General features: G+C 49.8%; 1 protein-coding gene across 3 annotated transcripts; it reads right to left on the reverse strand.

Annotated features, from left to right (window-relative positions):
• Positions 1-402: 402 nt before the first annotated feature.
• On the reverse strand, positions 403-16,276 carry SFT2D2 (SFT2 domain containing 2). Of its 3 annotated transcripts, XR_004680297.1 has the most exons (9): positions 16,122-16,276; positions 11,096-11,182; positions 10,779-10,864; positions 7,004-7,085; positions 5,579-5,614; positions 5,432-5,490; positions 3,804-3,858; positions 3,513-3,542; positions 677-725 (listed from the first exon to the last, which is right to left on the reverse strand). XR_004680297.1 is itself a non-coding variant. In XM_035010893.1 (8 exons), the coding sequence occupies exons 1-8, from the start codon at positions 16,182-16,184 to the stop codon at positions 686-688; spliced, it is 483 nt and encodes a 160-aa protein (XP_034866784.1). In that variant the 5' UTR covers positions 16,185-16,274; the 3' UTR covers positions 403-685. The 3 variants fall into 3 exon arrangements, 2 of the variants coding, with proteins under 2 accessions (XP_034866784.1, XP_034866785.1); XM_035010893.1 differs by lacking the exon at positions 3,804-3,858 and having other exon boundaries at positions 403-725; positions 16,122-16,274; XM_035010894.1 differs by lacking the exons at positions 677-725; positions 3,513-3,542 and having other exon boundaries at positions 3,580-3,858.
• Positions 16,277-18,538: the final 2,262 nt, after the last annotated feature.

The raw sequence follows: 18,538 nt of genomic DNA on the forward strand, positions 1-18,538 counted from the left end.
AAACCCCGAGAGAAAAAGAGTGCACAGAATGTCAGAAGATACATTCCATCGTCAGGTGTGGAATCAGAAGAACAAAGCCAACGTGCAGATTTAAAAACAACACATATCCCCAAAAAGTGCTCCTTTCCCAGGTCACTCTACGAGCAGGCTCTCCACGGGCTTGTGTGCAGCTGTCGGGGGGGCAGACCCCAGAGCAGAAGCACGTCCACGCTGGGTGAGGCGGGGGGGGGCGGGGGGGCGGTTCTCCATGCTGAGGGCAAGTCCACAAAGTCCCTGCAGACACCAAAACCCTGTCCCTTACGACTGTATCCCTGCCAGCTCTGATGGGGCTGCCTGTCACCCCCAGAAGAGCCCTGGCTCCCAAGCTGACCTGCCGCTGCTTAACAAGGTTTTTATTTAGGAAATTTCAGTGGAAGACTTCATCTAAAGAGGGAACAGGTGCATGAGGAATAATCTACCCCATGAGATAACAGAACCCACCTCTTATACCATGCTACAGACATTTGGGTTTGGGACCACAACAATGCCTCCAAAAGCTACCCTCAAATGTTCAGATCACAAGCAACACACTGCTGCAAGAGAAAAGGCACGTGTCTGTAAGACAGAGGTTTAGAAGGTATTTACAAAACTGTCCACCAGCTTCCGTCCACGGCGCCTTCCAAAGCCTTGCACAACTGACCATGTGCTATGCAAGACAGACAGCAAAACACTTCTTCACAGCATCCCTAGGAGGAAAACACACAAACATCAGTGGGAGATCATCACCCCAAAGGCCCCTGTAAGTGGTAAAGACCCTCCTGTAGATTTCCTGGGCACCCAGAGTAGCATCCTGCGGGGCAGAGAGCACCTAGATTGTGGGGCCGAGCTCCCTGGCATCAAACATCAGCTTCAACATTAGCGGTATTACTATGGGCAAGTGATTTGTCTTACTGAGTTTTAAACTCCACATCTGTAAAAGGGGATGTCCCACTTACCCTAAAGACAAACTGCAGGAATTAATACAGTGAATAGAGTAGGTATCAAATAACAGACAGCTATTCATGATAACCAAAGGAAAAGACCAGAAGAAAGTAGAGGTTATCAGAAACCAAGAACACAGGACTGTGCACTTTAATGTCAACCGGAATCACCAGATGCACTGAAAACATCAGATCGGGTAGTCACTCGGGCCTTTCTTCCAAACAGCAGGAACTTGCTAAGGGACAGCTTGCAGGAGTTCCCAAGCACAGGGGACTCTCTGTAGTGACGGAGTACTTATTAACCTGCTGTTAGGTCTGTCCCAGAAGTCACTGCACAGCATGCAAGGAAAGAGTGGGTGCTCGATCAATTACTGTCCTATTCAAGCAAGCACGGCCATCTGAGGCACCCCGTGTGGCTAGTACGAGGGCTCCCCACCCCGACTCTGTGCCTCTGCTCCCAGCTGCACTTGCGCCAAGGATCCTGGTAGTCACGGAGGGAGGGAGAGGTAAATGAATGCATTTGCATGGGCGGCCATGGTGCTTTAACAGTAAGATAATTCTAGAGCAGCATTTCTTAAGATAAGCTCTACACTGTAGTCTCAGGAGATGCTTTGCACAAGAAAGAGTTTTACAACCAAATAAGATTCCTCATGGTGGGGACGCCTGGGTGGCTCAGTTGGTTAAGCATCTGCCTTCGGCTCAGGTCATGAACCCAGGGTCCTGGGATCAAGCCCCGAATCGGGCTCCCTGCTCAGCGGGGAGCCTGCTTCTCCCTCTCCCACTCCCCCTGCTTGTGTTCCCTTTCTCGCTATGTCTCTCTCTGTCAAATAAATAAATAAAATCTTTAAAAAAAAAAAAAAAAGATTCCTCATGGCAGCTAACAGCACACATTACCAAAGGACCTGGAAAGCTGCATAACAAGGAACCCATCTAATTTTGCTTAACCCCTTCCCAAACTTATTTGACCATGGAACCCTTTTCTACCATGTAACCACTATTCCTGTGGAACGCTGTGGGAAAGGCCTAAGCTCTATAAATGCCAATCCAGGTCAAGTCTGCAGCCCTGAAGAATGGCACCAAGCAGGCCCAGCTTCATGGGTCAGAGACATGTGCAGTTTCACGGGGCCCCATACTTCAAGGGTTCCGCCTCTGGTTTAATGCTCTGAGGCTGCCATCTTGAAATCCTCTATCATTTTTTAACAAGGAGCCCACGTTTACGTTTTGCACTGGACCCTGAAAATTATGGAACTGTACCGGCATGAGGATACATTCAAATTGTTGGCAAACTGATAAATAGGTCACTGGATGCTCAGGGATGATAGGTTCTGGCTTATTTCACACAAAAACCTAGTTGCCCAAGACAGCTCTACCCATACTCTTCTCAGACAAGCCACCATCCCCCCCAAACTGGCTGGTCAGCAGAGTACTTCCTGTTATCCCCCTAGAACTTATTCCCAAGCCACGCAGCTTGTGATGAGCTTGCGAACTTCTCATCTGACACTCCCCAGCATCTTCAAATCACTGTCAGCACTGGAGTTGAGCACATAAGATGCAAGCCTGCTCTTCTTCCTCCCCAGCTCCCATGCAATTTTTCATCTTCTCAACACAGCTAAAGAAAAGCTGCTTTTTAGCTACAGGTAATGACAGGGATGTATGGAAATTAAACCACTGCCTGAGAGCAGAGTCAGCAAAGATCACATGGCCAGTTTTGAGAGGCCCATCCCTGAAAGGGCCAATTAAAAGAGGTGTGGCAGGGGCGCCTGGGTGGCTCAGTTGTTAAGTGTCTGCCTTCGGCTCAGGTCATGATCCCAGCATCCTGGGATCGAGCCCCGCATCGGGCTCCCTGCTCAGCGGGAAGCCTGCTTCTCCCTCTCCCACTCCCCCTGCTTGTGTTCCCTCTCTCACTGTGTCTCTCTCTGTCAAATAAATAAATAAAATCTTCAAAAAAAATAAATAAATAAAGGAGGTGTGGCGGCTGGAAGGGGCCTGTGGGGATGACCTGGCCCAGCCCACTCTGCTTATCCCTGAGACTCAGGCCACAGGGGTCCAGTGAGCTGCCCAAGGTCACACTGCTAATTAGGAAACCCTGGTCCTCCGAGTCCTGGCCCTGTTGACTTTCCCTTCATAAACTCTTCTGGAACATTCTCATCGATGGGACACTGCAAGAAAACAAGCATGAGCTTGGATCCCTCCACCTCCTCCTCAGGGATACTAGAGTGATATTCACCTTTAAGAAGATCTCCGCAAAGCTACAAGTTCAAAGAGTGATTGGGTGCACATGCGCACTATATATCACAGGAGAACGTTCATGCCACTGGAACTGGTGGTCCTGGGCCAATGCCTATCACCCTGTACTGCAGGGAGGGGAGGGGGTGGAGAGGACCCTCAGCTTACTAATCTATAAAATAGGTATAGGACACTTAACCTCTTTGTCTAAAAGAACTTTAGTGAAGACAGAATATGTGTTCTCTGAAAGCACTCAAAACAAAGGCCCTTTGCAAACACACCATCATCCCCAAGTGACAGAAGTCACAGTAGTAAACACAGTCTTACCTTGCATAGGGTATGAAGGAAAGGCTATACCTGCAATGAAAACAAACAAGAGACGAAATCAGATGGAGGGAATCACTGGAAGGAATGGGCCCCGAGCCATGAGGCACCTGCCATGATGGGCCCAGACCCTCTCCTTCCTCAGCGTGGGGGGTACACGCATACCCATGCACACTCACATACACACGTGAACACACACGCCACGCCACACGTACAGGTTGGGGGGGGGGGGGGGGAGGTGTCATCAGTGGCCAGAGAAGAAGGGCAAAAGGCCCATGTGGAGGTAACCATCACCTCAGCCTCACAGGGTCAGCAGATCCCACATATCCGGATGGCACAGAGCTCTATTCTAAAAACAACACCAAATAAAACCCAGATCAGCTATCCTCTAATATTTTACAAATCCTCAACAGAATGAACTTCTATCTGAATGGGATAATTTTCTGCTCTGCTCCTATTAATTTTAAAAGAAGAGAAAAGAGAACAGAAAGAAAAAAAAAACCCACTACCAACTATACTATGGATAAAAATATAAGCAAGCTATGATTCTTCAAGAACCCAAGCCCAAAGATAACTTGGTGATCCCAGTTGGCTCAGGCCCCTCACCCAAGGGAGGCCCATGCAGGGAGGAGGCCACAACACTAAAGGACCAGCCCTGAGAAAAACACAACATAGTCAGTGTTGGAGTGAATACTGCCATTTGCTTGAGCCCATATGAACGCTAAACCTCTGAAAACTGGCTTCAAATTCAGTCTATAAGCAAAAAAAAAAAAAAAAAGGGATGTACATTTGAGTACCAATTTCATCCCCTGGGGGAAAAAAGCAAAATAGAAATATAAGCCATCAAACCAGGTCTTTTGGTACCTATTCCCAAAACATGTGTGTCATTAAAATCAGGCCATCATTCTTCTTACGTTCCCCAAGTACAAAACTCACTTACTTGTGAACACAGTAAATTCCAAAAAGCATTTGAGAAGTGTATTTATTCAAAAGTCCCAAATGACTAAAGGGAGGAATGGGTGCTCAGCTTGCAGCCTCAAGCCCCATTTCTACCACATGGGAGTACAGTTGATCCTTGGAGGCTTTAAAACTTTCAGTCCTGTCTCCTTTGCACTAGAGAAAACATTTTTTTTTTTCAGAAGCAGATGAGCACATCTCTATGGAAACTGTTCAGGCAGGCCTCATCCCTTCATAAACTCTGGAAGGACTATAGCAACATCTCAGAAGCCATCAATTTCATGCCTGCCAGAACCGCTCTCACTCTGATGTTGGACCGGAACGTACAGCCCCATCCGCGGCCCCCAGTAACGTCTCCAGCGCCCCTTTCCCTATGCGTGGCTCTTGAGCTACAACCCCCTGGTCTTGCCAACAGCCTGCAGGGCACCTGTCGATCGCACTGCCCACGGCCACGTGGTTTTCCGTTTCATCACTCACTGTCCCTCATCTCCTGCTGACAATTCCCTCTTTGTGCTTCGGCTAAATCATCCATCCCATCACAAATGCAGCTCATCACTTCTCACCACTCGCCCTCCTTCAACATCTATCTGACTCACAAGCCTCTTTCTACCAGCCCCCATAATACTTCACTGTCCTTGCTCCTACTAGACAGAAGTGATTGAATAACATTTATGACATCTCAAAATCAACCAAGAGCCCCGCAAAAAAAAAACAAAAAACAAAAAACACTGCAGCAGGCAAACAGCCTCCGCCAACCACCCAAGACCACTGATGCCATCTACTGGACACGGGGCTGAGTCCACAGACTTTTCGCTCTGGAGTCTGATTTCACTTGCATAATTGAGAATTCTTAACTTGAAAAGTTTCTATGTTTTTCTATCCTCCCCCCGCACCCTGTGGGATTTTATCTCCTTCCGCTGCATTAGTCAGACAGCGACGTGGGAGGAGACTAAAACATCACTTACCACGTCAGGGCCAAGGACTGCAAAATGCAGAAGATGAGCGCGAGCCCCTTGTTATGCCACTGAAAGAAAAATGGACGGTTACCGCACAGTGTGTGCGACAAGAGGCACAAGCCAAAAAGGTTCAAGAAAATGAAAATCCATGCTTACCCAAAAGGCAGAACACAGAGTAAGTGCAAAACACAGCTAGAGAGAGAGGAAAAACATTAATTAATACAGTGACAACATGGAGAAAAATACTGTTAAGACTTCGCCATTCTTGGCAAACTTACAAGACTTATCCCCACACAGTAACCAGATTCTGTGATGATCACAGCGACCAAAGCTGTCCTCCCTCTCAAAGTGCTGGACCCACGTGAGCACCCATGTTTAGCAGAAGAGTTAAAATCCCGATGAAATGAAACCAGCCAATAAGATCGGATGTAGGTTAAAAAGAAATGGATCCTCTTCAACTTTCAAATTTTCCCAAATTCTCTGCCCAGAAAATAAAACCTGGTCCACCCCTCATCCATCCATCTTTCCATTCAAACACACTAACATTGGTCGAACACACAGCTCTGTATTTGAACCCCTGCCAAAAACACTTGTGTCTGGAGCAGAGAAGGCAAGCAAGGACGAAGAGTAACACGAGACATCAGGCAGTCGGTTATTTGTTTACGTGTCACCTAACACGTTCCCTGAGTCCTTTCTTAGAAAGTTGTTTCTACGAGAGACCTGTCCGGACCATCTACATCCCAGGGCTGGCCAAGAACAATGGCACTCGAGCTGCAGGTCATGCCCGTCCTCTCTGTCCATCTATAGGGTAACTACTCAATAAACACGCCCCAAGTATTTCTTCTGTGGCCAGCACTGGGCCAGTGCATATGCAATCAACAGCAAACGTGGACACGGCTTTAGAGAACTCACAACAGAAGTCTGAACAAACAACATGGACAGAATTAAAACTAAAACTAAAAGCGCACTGATCAAGTCCCAAATGTTGCAATAAAGGTAATTTTAACCGAAGGCCAGCGAATGTGGTCTGGAAGGCAGCAGTCCAGAGGAGGAAGGGGCATTTGAACCAACAGGACAGGAGGGTGGGACAAGCTGAAGGCACTGTGCTGTCCAAGCAGGGAACAGAGAGAAGGGGCCACGAGGAGCACAGACCCGCATCAGAAATATGGATGGAAACAAACATCAGTCAGATAATGCGGAGGGAAGAGCAAGCCCGCTCCAGGAGACCAGACACCCACTCCAGGGGGCGAAGCCTGTGTTTCTGAGTCACTCCCTCTAAGCTCTGCCTGTGTGTGGCTTCCCCAGTGTCCAGGAGGACCTCATCCACATCAGTGTGGCTACTCTGAGCAGCCCGCTGCGGCGGGGGCAGGAGCTGGCAGAACCCGAACACCAACTGAAACACCAAGGGCGTAATGATCAGACACAGAATTCTCCCTATGTCTCCTCTGTGGTTACAGGCATCGGAGTAAGTCGAGACGAAAGGAAAAAGAAAAGAGGTTTTTAGGTTAAAGACGAAAAAAACTCCATGCCGCAGAAATAAAAAGTCCCATTTCATAAGTGCGGCTAAAAGGGAGGCCTTACCAGCACCACGATAGTTGCAATCAAACGCGTCGGCTCAAACATTCGCTTCAGCTGCTTCATCGGCCCCATGAGGAAGACAGTGCTGAGAGGCAAACACACACAAGCCATTCATCCATATGACAGGTTTAGGTTGCTGATATTAAAAAGTAGAGCGCTTCACTCTCTTTCATAGTCTCCAGAGAATAATTCTACCGATCATATCATCTATGATTTGTTCAGTGTTTGCTAAATGCCAGATAGGACATACTCGACCTCATTCCATCCCTCAGCAACTCTGTAAGTTAGATGTTATTACACTTACTTATTTCAGAGATGAGAAAATGAAGCTCAGAAAGGTTCATTTACTTATCCACAATCACACAGCTAGGAACTTGAAGAGCCAGCATTCAAACCCCCATCTACTGGATCCAAAGCTCCGAAAGGCATCCCTCATGCACTTTCAGTGTGAACGGAACTTGAGGGGGGCTGTGTGGGACAGTAACCCAAGCAGATCCTCACGCCGAACTCGAGGGTTAGGTCTGTCATGTCTCTAGATTCCTGACAGAAATGCCCCAGGTGGCTCACCCCTAAAGCCCTGTAACAGCCAGAGTTTTAGCATTAGCTACCGGGTATTTGGTAAAAACAGAAATTTAAAAAATTAGTCTACCTCTCTTTGAAGTACCATTAAGTTTCAACCAGAACTCACAGCTGCACTCTTAGCCAACACTGAACAAGAAGCAAGAGCCAAGACTGGCCTTAAAAATTAAATGCAGCATATATACAAAAACCTAACAGATTATAGGGGCGCCTGGGTGGCTCAGTGGGTTAAGCATCTGCCTTAGGCTCAGGTCATGATCTCAGGGTCCTGGGATGCAGCCCCACGTCATCGGGCTCCCTGCTTCTCCCTCTCCCTCTGCCTGCCACTCCCCCTGCTTGTGCTCTCTCCCTCCCTCCCACCCTCTCTCCCTCTCTCTGTCAAATAAGTAAATAAAATCTTTAAAAAAAAAGTAACAGATTATAGGTAAAGCCATAAACTCCTAGACACACCCTGGAAATAATCATTTGCTCCCTTTAGTACTTCTGTAGGCAGTGCTATCAAGAGTCGACCCTATTAGGGTTTGCTAAATAGTTCTTCTAGACTAACCAACACACGCCAGTACTTATGCTCTATTTATAGACTCAACAGTAAACCTACACTGTCTGCCCAAAGCAAAACCCTCCAAAAGTTAGTATTTGAGAGGGCTTTAGAGGCGAGATGAGACATCTCTGAGAGCCAGCATTTACTATCATAAGCATTCATAAATTAAGTTTTTAGAAGGTAGCCAGAGTCGTGTACTCAATCATTTGGTTAACATTTCCAGCCAAAAACAGAGCTAGGTTTGGGGACAATTAGGGACAGGTAAGGCAGACATATAGCCCTTGTCAAGTGGCTCAGAGACTTGTAACAAGTCAATGTAATAAAATGCTATCTGTGCTGTCACAAAAATGTATACAGAGTCCCATATGAAAGAAGAGGTCATTGTTCTGGGTGGGGGTGGGGAGAGGTAACAAGGAGAAGATTCATAGGAGTGGTGATTTCTGAGCCAAGTCATCACAAATGAGCAAGAATTCACCAAAATGAGGGGGGTAGGGCACAAAGAGGGAGATACAGGTGGGGCAGCATTCTAGGCAGAGAAATTAGCCCCAGAATAGGCACAAAAACATTTGGGGAAATGCAGGTCGGCCTGGCTGGGGAGTGGAACTGGGTAAAGCCACATCTCGAAGGGCCTCTCCTGCATGCACACACCTGTGGCGGAAATGAGGTACCGCTAAAGAGAGTGAGCCAGGGCTGTAACCGAATGCTGAAAATGGCCTGGAGGGACACAAAAGGACACAGAGAAGCCAGCAGAGGAATCCTGTGGTAGTTCAGATGGGAAGTGATACGAGCCAGAGCTAAGAGCAGCTCAGGTATCACCATCTCTAGAAAGCCCTCCCTGGCTGCCCGGGTCAGATCTCAGCAGCTGCCCCTCCCTGAGCACTTCTTTCTCCATGCCCTATATTATCAGTTCACGTGTCTGTCTGGCCGACCGGTGGGCTCCACCTCGGCAGCAATGTCTGTGCGCGCTCAGAGCCCAGCCCAGGGTGTAATCAAGGCTTAGTCACTGAGCACGTGAGTCCCATGGTCAGGGACAAGAGCCACGGAGACAAAGAGGAAGAAGCCAGGAAGGGGTCGGCACCAAGCCATGGTGAGTAATAACAGGGGCCGGGGCTTGGACACCCAGGACTCTGAGGCCATTGACTGAGATACAAGGGAAGGTGGCAGGAGAGGAAAGGTCACAGAGTTCAGGTTCCAGGCGGCCATGTAGGCCGAAGTCAGGCCAGCACTCCCAGCTGGGAGGACTGTTGCTGTCTGCACACAGTGTGGTTGAAGCATGAACTGCACTTGACCTGGGCTATCTGTGTACCTGCAGCATGCAAAACGGGCCGCCACGGTTCCCTCATATATAAAACCTCAACAGTAACTTTATCCCAGGAGATTTCAAAAATAAACTAAGATAAGGGCGCCTGGGTGGCTCAGTTGGTTAAGCATCTGCCTTCGGCTCAGGTCATGATCTCAGGGTCCTGAGATGGAGCCCACAGGCCGGGCTCCCTGCTCAGCAGGGAGTCTGCTTCTCCCTCTCCCTCTGCCCCTCCCCCCCATGCTCTGTCTCTGTCTCTCGCTCTCTCAAAAAAATAAATAAAATCTTTAAAAAAATAAAAATTAAAAAAATAAACTAAGATACAAAATACTGGGATGCGCAGGTGACTCAGTCAGTTAAATGTCCAACTCTTGATTTTGGTCATGATCTCAAAGTTGTGGGATCAAGCCCTATGTCGGGCTTTGCACTCACCCCGGAGTCTGCTTGTCCCTCTTCTGCTCCTCCCCACCTACCCCTCATTCACCCAATCTCTCTCTCAAATAAATTATTTATTATTTACTTAGAGAGAAAACACAAGCAGGGGGAGGGGCAGAGGGAGAGAGAGAAGCAGACTCCCCTGCTGAATGGGGAGCCTAACATGGGGCTCGATCCCAGGACCCCAAGATCATGACCTGAGCCAAAGTCAGACACTTAACTGACTAAGCCACCCAGGCACCCAATAAAATCTTTAAAAAAAAAAAAAAAGATACTAAAACATTTTTTTTTTATTAAAGATTTTTTTTTTTTTTTTTTTTTGAGAGAGAGAATGAGAGACAGAGAGCATGAGAGGGGAGAGGGTCAGAGGGAGAAGCAGACCCCCTGCTGAGCAGGGAGCCCGACGTGGGACTCGATCCCGGGACTCCAGGATCATGACCTGAGCCGAAGGCAGTCGCTCAACCAACTGAGCCACCCAGGCACCCTAAAACATTTTTTTTTAAAGATTTTATTATTTATTTGACAGAGAGAGACACAAGAAGAGAGGGAACACAAGCAGGGGGAGTGGGAGAAGGAGAAGCAGGCTTCCTGCCGAGCAGGGAGCCTGATGCGGGACTCAATCCCAGGTCCCTGGGATCATGACCTGAGCCAAAGGCAGACGCTTAACAACTGAGCCATCCAGGCACCCCTTTTCAGTAATTTTTTAAAAGGAAATTTAGCATAGGGTTCTTAGCATTTACCATTAATTAACTTTATGTGATAAAGTTAGATATGATGTATTTTAACTACATTTGGTGAGAAACCAAATCCTTAAAACTATTAAAGCATCCTCCTTCACCTCCCTCAAGCACAATCCACACCCAGTTTCCCATCCAGTGATTGGCTATGGTTAAATTAAAAAAAAAAAAAGAAACACCTGTTACCTCCCAATTGATGCGATGTTACCAAAAGTATAAAACACTGCAAAGAGGTATAGTCCCTTCCTGGGCACCCAGAGCAGAAGAGTTCCCTGGAAGATAAAGCACAGGGCATTTGCACAGAGGACCCCTCCTACGAGAGTCTACAGCCAAGAGTGCACAGAGACACCCAGTCCCCTCCCCACCCTCCTCAGCACCTCCCTCTCTCTCTCATCCAGGCATCTCATGAAGAGAAAGAGAAAAGGAGGTGGACAAAAGGGGAAAGACAGAGGGAAGGAGGGACAGGGTGGGGAAAAGACCAGGGGAGGGGAGGGACATCTTACCAGCAGTGAGCAGACAATTCCTGCAGCAAAACATGCAATGAAGCCTTTTATTCTGGTACCCCAGCTTAATGAAGATGCCTCAACAACCTGAAATTTTTAAAAAATGGATTACATACACGTATATGCATGTTTAAGCACCAGAAACAAGGGAAGCACATAATTAGATTGAGCGTGTGAGGGGGGGCGCCTGGGTGGCTCAGTTGGTTAGATTGAGCGTGTGAGTTTGACCTGCGGAAGGCAGGAACAAAGAATCCGACTCACTCATGGCTACAAGAGCCCTCCTGAGTCCTGGAAGCCGGCTCCTTATCCAGCCACAAATCTCCTCTCTGGCAGCAGATAAGAGGTTACCGAGCCTCTAGGTGAACATCCCCAGAGCTGGAAACTCTCCACCTGAAGCACAAACCATTTCACACACAGCATGGCAAGGCAGTAGACCCTAGAGTAGCCCAAGCCCTTACACAGCCCGGGCCGGGCAAGGACAACCAGAAAGCCATGAGCTCCGCCAGGCAGGGACCCAGGAAACGGGGGCCGGTCGGGGGCCGGCACTTGGGGCTGGATCCACCGGGCATGGTCGCCTACATCAACCAGCCCAACTTGGGCAGTAGCTACTCCTACCGGCATCTCTGAGACGCCGAAGGACTAAGGCTCTCATCTGTGTCAGGGCCCTGAGCTGAATCAATTCATGCTGAGCTTTGGGGTGCTGGCATCAGCCAAGTCACGCAAGCGTGATACAAATCCTAGGTAATTCATTACGGCCCTACTCGTCTGACTCTCCGCTACCGTAACTAACCCCTCCCAAGAGTAAAGCTCCGAGGATGCCAACTTTTCCCAAGACAACTCTGCTAGAACAGGGGAGCCTGCAAGTAGCTCCCAAGGGTTTTCCCCCCGTGTCAAAGAGGACAGCCCGGAACTTACGCCAGAGACCTTCCTAGTCTGTCCACATCATGAAAGTGGCCACAGCTGCTCCAGGCTGGGGACAGACAGCTGCCACTGAGACCAAAGGTCCTGCCTCCTGCCCAGGCAACCCAGTGTATTCACACCAGGCTCACCTCGTGTGGCCAGCACAGTCTCCCTCCGGCAGTGGGGGAAAGCTGCCAGTAACATTTCCACTCCCTGATGAACGAAGGCGGTGGCAGAAGCTGCAAGGGACACCGGACTGGCAACTCCTTCGGCCCTGACTGCTCCCAGCTCAGGGACCTGTCTTCAGCCCTGTCTCCAAACTTCCTGTCAAACCAGGCGCCTGGAAAGAAGGAAGAGCGGCTCTCCCGGGTGTGGCCAGCATTGCTACAGACGGCTTAATTTCCATTCAGGAGAAAGGCAGTCTTAAGGGCAGGTTATCAAAAGGGGTTTTCCTCCTACCACATTTATTCACACTTTTTATCTTCTCTAGAGAGGGAGAGGGAGAGGGAGAGAATCCCAAGCAGGCTCCACACCCAGCACGGAGCCCGACGCTGGGCTTGATCTCACGACCCTGAGACCATGACCTGAGCCGAGATCAAGAGTCAGACACTTAACCAACTGAGCCGCCCAGGCGACCCTGTTCACACATATTTAAAGTGGGCTCATGACACTGCAATCCCCCACCACACACACAGCACTTGCGGGAACACGGGGCACCACAGGACACTGCACAGAAAGGCGCCATCGGGGATGGTAACCACGCCGTGGGAACAGGGTGTCAGGACCTGACAGACGGGCCACCTGGTTCCGTGCTCAGGCACAGCTCACCTCCCAAATGAGCCACGTGACGCTGTTAGCAGGCTGCACTGGCAGCCCCCATAATCAGGTCAGCCTTCTGACTAACAGGTCAACCTCCCACCAAGAAGAAAATAAAATCAGAAGCCACCACTCCTACTCATGCAAGAAACAAAGAACTTACTTTGCCAGGTAGAAAAAAAGAAGTGAGCTGCACGCGGGGAGAAAAGCGTCATAGCAGAACTGGACTGGATTCATGGCTTGAGCACCACTTGGCACCAACAGGGATATTTTAAGAGATTCGACCTTTATTATTTTTTTTTGTGAAGAGGATAACCCATAAGGTTAAGTGTCAAGTGTGAGCTGGCCTTGGCATTTAGAGAACTAAATATGGTCTCCACGTTCCAGTCCTCGTAAAAATCAAACTCGTCGACGAGAGGACACAGTTCTGGTTTCTTCCTTCAGAAAGGAGGAAGTGTTGGCTCCACAAGTCCCTCAAGCTGAATTTCCACCCAGATGTCACCCTAGTTGGCAAAATGGGGGGAGGGGGCGCAGATAACCTTTCATCACCATGTCTTCCCACTCTGTGTCATCGCACTTCTTTCACCGGCTGGACTCAGTGAAGGCTAAGCCCTTCTTTTTGCCAACTTATAAAAACAAACTCAGTTCTTATAAAACGCCTCTCTAAATTCATGGCTGCTGGGGCACCTTCTGGAAATCGGAGTAGCTAAAATAGTCCCTGGCTAGAATTTACAGGCGATCTGCACTCAAGCTGTCTGGCAGTTAGGAACAAAGGTCCCTTTGACTTGGGGATGTGGAGAGAAGAAAGGTGCTCGCCAAAATGAAGTAAAGCTAAGAGCTGTTTGAGGAAACAGGGCTGGTAACCAGAAGACGGTGAGAAATGAATACTGCTTCATACCTGTGCTTTCAAACCAGGTACCACTCATTCCCTCCTCATCCCTGGAATCCTCTATGAAAAAAATAAAACCTATACTTTAAGAAATACGCCCACTAGGGGCGCCTGGGTGGCTCAGTTGGTTAAGCGACTGCCTTCGGCTCAGGTCATGATCCTGGAGTCCCGGGATCGAGTCCCGCATCGGGCTCCCTGCTCGGCGGGAGTCTGCTTCGCCCTCTGACCCTATCCCCTCTGATGTGTTCTTTCTCTCTCATTCTCTCGCTCTCAAATAAATAAAATCTTAAAAAAAAAAAGAAAGAAAGAAAGAAATACGCCCACTAAAACTAAAGGTTGAAGGCGGATTTATGAAGGTGAGGTATCAATTAAAAACCTCGTCAGGAGGGTATTGGTGATTAGGGACTGCCAAGTCGTTTTTATACCCAGTTTCATATGTAGGAGAAACAGAACTAGCCATGCTTTTATTGTTTACATTAAAAGGATAAAAATTTGAAAAGCACTCACTTACGGGACCTCTGACAATTTAATCTGAAGAGCCCATAAGGCCACGTAGTCCAACCTACCACACAAAACAGAAATTTCAGCACACAACTCTCTTTGCCAGCTTCAAAGCCATGGGAAATGTGAAACAAGTCAATAGCAACATTTTAAAGGAGGCCCGAATTAGTAAAAATTAAGCCAAAAACAATCCTGAAAATGAACTCAGCCAGCTACAAGATGTTTCCCAGGAGTCTGGGACTCAGGAAATGGCATACAATGATGTATGAAAACAGGAATCTCACACTTAGAGGAAACGGACAACACTACTTCACAAGAGAGCAGCACCTACTCTTTTTTGAACAGATTTAAGACGTGGTTGAGCCTACAACACTTTAAAGCCCTTCACTGCATCCAACGCAGGCATGCACCATTGTAGGTAAAAACAAACTCAGCATTTACATCTTCAATCTGCACTAATCATTCACTCTTACGCGTCTGCTTCATGGTTTTTTTCTAAATATATAGTATCTGCATCATCTCGCTGTCAACACTCCCCCCCAAGAGCCTTCAGGATGATAAAGTGTCTCCCTCTTGAACCCTAGCTGCTCCTAAAAGCGTGATGACAGTCCACAGGGCATAATGCTTTTAGAACCACATGACTGTCAACTACCCGGGTATTCTCAGGCCTGGTCTGGGGTTTGACTTGGCAGTTCATAACAGAAGCCAGAAATGAAAAACAAAAAAAATGCATGAAATTACTCCTGAGCTTTGACCAACTAATAAAGGCAACCAATTAAAAGGAACCCACAGAGCTGTTTTGAAATGTCAAAAAAATAAGACCCCAATTCCTATGATACTCAATTCCAATTCCTATAGTGTTGCTTCTTCAAAGTGAGGATTAAGAGAGTAAGCTTTACAAGTTCTGAGATCTCACAGAGGGGGTCCCAGTATCACACAAAATGCAGAAAAAAATCAGCAACCACCAAAGTGGGTGAAAGAAGATGCTGAGAACAAACCACGAGAGACACTGATTAAAGTTAGAAGGAAAACGTGGGTTTCGAGTTGAAAGAAGCCGTAGTCTCTTGTTCAACACCCTCACTTTACAGCTGGGGAAACTGAGGCCCGCGGAATACACACCAAAAAGTAAAATGTTATTCTGTCATCCAGAAAGGAAAACAAAAACAAGAGCGAAAAAAAGCACTCGAAACAGGAAATGACCATTCTGTGTGGCTCTAGAAGACACGGCCCGAGCGCCCAGATTCCCGCTCGACCCAGCCTCGCTAGCGAAACAGTCACACAAACACGCGCCGGCAGTCCCACGAGGTGCTGGGCGTCTGCCGCGTCTCCGGACGGACTGGGGGCGCAGAGAAACAAGAGTGAGCCCTGCCCTCCGGGAGTTCACGGGTCCGCGGTGGAGACGCGTCGCAACAACGACAGGTGCCCAGGGTCGGGTGGGAGTGTCACACCGACAACTGAGCCCCGCCGTACCCGGGCAGCGAGCAGGGGAAGCTGCGGGCCCGTCGCCAGGCCCAGGCGACCCACCCGGACGCGGGTTCCCTCCGCCAGGCCCTCGGGGCCCGCCCGCCCTGCCCGTCTCGGCCCCGGAGCTCGGGGAGGCCGGCGGGGCTGGAGGGACCGGCCGGGACGGCGCCCGCCCCCGCGGGCGTTCCCGGGGTTCTGCTCCGGCGCCGCCCTCTCGAGTGGGCCGCTGGGGCGGGGAGGGCTGAGGGGGCGCCGGGCAACAGAGCACGCACAGGCCGACCGCCTGGAGCGGAGGGCCCGGCGCGGCACCTGCAGGGGCGCGGGGAGCGCGGGGCCCGCCGCCGGGAGGACGCACGGGCGCGGGGAGCGCGGGGCCCGCCGCCGGGAGGACGCACGGGCGCGGCGCGGCTTTCCAGGAAAGCCTGGAAGACCCGCCCGGTTCCCGGGCGCGCTCACCTCGGCCAGGCCGCCCCGGTCCTCGGTGTCCTGGCCGCTCAGCACCTTCTTCAGCTTGTCCATCCCGGGCCGGGTCCACACGACGCAGCCCCGCTCAGCCCCCTGTTGCGCTCGCGGAGTCGGCGGCTCTTCCGGGTGCCGGGCCCGCCGCCGCCGGCCGCCAACCACGGCGCGCCCCGCCCAGGTACCTGCCCACCTGGCGGCCGCCCGCGCAGGCGCCCCGCCGCTTTCACGGGCCGGCCGCGGGGGCGGGAGGCGGGACGCCCTGGGGGCGCGGGGGTTACGTTCCGCCCAGCCTCGCTCGGCGGCCTGGCCTCCTTCCCGCGTCCGGGTGGAAGCCGGACCCGCCCCCCTCCCGGCCCTCCTGAGGTCAGTCAACAAACGCTGCGTGCCTACCGGGCTCACGAGTGTTTTTCTTGTTAATGTGGCCACGGCGCTTGTTCTAGATGGAACTTATTCCAGGTGGTCTCAAGTGAAACGATTTTTTTTAAAAGGCTAGACCAAGCTCCTGTGATCCCAACTGAAAATGCTTTTAGAGGTATGATTTGGGCAGAAACTCGAGGAAAGGGTAGAACTTGGATGAGGGAGTGGAGAAAGGCATAGTCGCTTGTTGGGCCGCCCTCGAAGCCGATTCCAGCGCTAATGATTTCCGGTTGGAGAATCCGTGTCGCCCGTGCAACCCCCAGGACAGGGCCGGAGACACATAGGCTCGCACGTCGGACTGCTGCCTGGGGAGCGTCTGGAAAGCTAACTTCAAGATTAGATCGGCTCAGAAAAGCAAATCCACAGTGAGGTTGTGGGGAGCACACACTGGAGAATCTCCCCGCTGTCTCCCTCACCGCCCCCCTCTCCAAGAACACTTGTGAAAGAGTAGGAATGTGTGTCTGGGCGGAGAGAATTTAGATGTTACCTAGAACTTGGGCCTCTTGGGAATTATAAATCAACCAGGCAAAAGGGATTTGCACAGGACCCTATTCAAGTCAGTCAGATGGCTGTAATCATGTGACCTCATCTTTATAGATACTCAAACATGCTCTGCCACAATTTTCATTTACATCTCAGATCTCCAATAACAAATGCTGTTGTTTTTCCCCTGTTGCTCTTACGCCGTTGTTCTACTCAGGTAAATTCCTACACATCCTTCAAGACTCCTCAAATACCAAGACACGGTGGAAAGTTCATCCATTGTGAAGTTAGGAAGATCTGGGAGGTGCAACTATAGAACCATCAGTTACCAGCTATGTGGCACTGAACAAGTTACCTAAGCTTTCTGGTCCTCAATTTTCTCATCTGTAAAATGGACATAAACGGGTACCTCTGAGAGATTTTGTGGGAAGTACATGTGACAGTATGCGAGGAGAGCCTGGAACATGACAGGCATTCTGTGGCATCTGTGGAAGCTAGTATTACTCCACCATCTCCTCTGAAGCCTCCTCTAGCCCAGTCCACACTGATGTGGCAGTTGCTCCTTCCTCTGTCCTCCCATAGCATTTTAAACCCCGCGCTATTGCCATTATTCATGTTCAAGTCTGTCCCCTATACCTTGTGAGTCCTCACAGTTCCAGTCATTTTTTTACTCTGCCAACCCAGAAAGGCACCTAGAAGATGTGCTCAGTTAATACCATTAAGTGAATGAATGAATGAGTGAATGAGAGACTTTGTGTCTGCTTTTGCGATTGTGTGAATTGTAACAGACAGGTGGGCAGATGGGCAACACTTAAAATGGCCATGCTGTGCAAGTCAGCAGATACAGATAGGTTTGTTTTTGTCCACCGGGGAAGACAATTGGTCTGCCCTCCTCCTCCACATCCACTCCCTGCATTCATCAGAGTAAAAGAGGCTGTTTGTTTGTTTTAAGATTTTATTTTTAAGTAATCTCTATACCCAGCGTGGGACTCGAACTCACAACCCAGAAATCAAAAGTCTCACGCTCCACGGACTGAGCCAGCCAGGCACCACCCCTCATCACAGTAAAAGAGGTTTTGTTCCGAAAGGCCTTATCTGTAATCTCAGCTCAAGCGTAAGAGCCACATTTCTTTCAGAACTGGGCAGGATGGCCTCTCCTCTCGGCCCATGCTTGTAGGGGAGCCTGCAAATCACACACACACACACACACACGTGTGAAAGAACACGTGGCTCTTCTCTTACTTGAGATGTGGCACTAGCACCAGGATGCCCCCTCTCCCAAGTAACACCGTTTAGACCCCAGGGCACTGCTTCTCCGTGTGTCCTGCCTTCTGCCCTTGAAACAAAAGGCATGTGAACGTGCGGGGCTTGTGGGTTGTACCACCACCAGTGCGGACACGCTGCTTCAGAGGGCCAGTGGGATAGGACCCGTGGAGGTGATTCGGTAAAAGACAAATCCACGGTGCCTGGGTGGCTCAGTCGTTAATCGTCTGCCTTTGGCTCAGGTCCCG

This window comes from Mirounga leonina, unplaced genomic scaffold, assembly GCF_011800145.1.
Source record: "Mirounga leonina isolate KUSES-001 unplaced genomic scaffold, KU_Mleo_1.0 Mir_154, whole genome shotgun sequence".
NCBI classification, from domain to species: Eukaryota; Metazoa; Chordata; class Mammalia; order Carnivora; family Phocidae; genus Mirounga; species Mirounga leonina.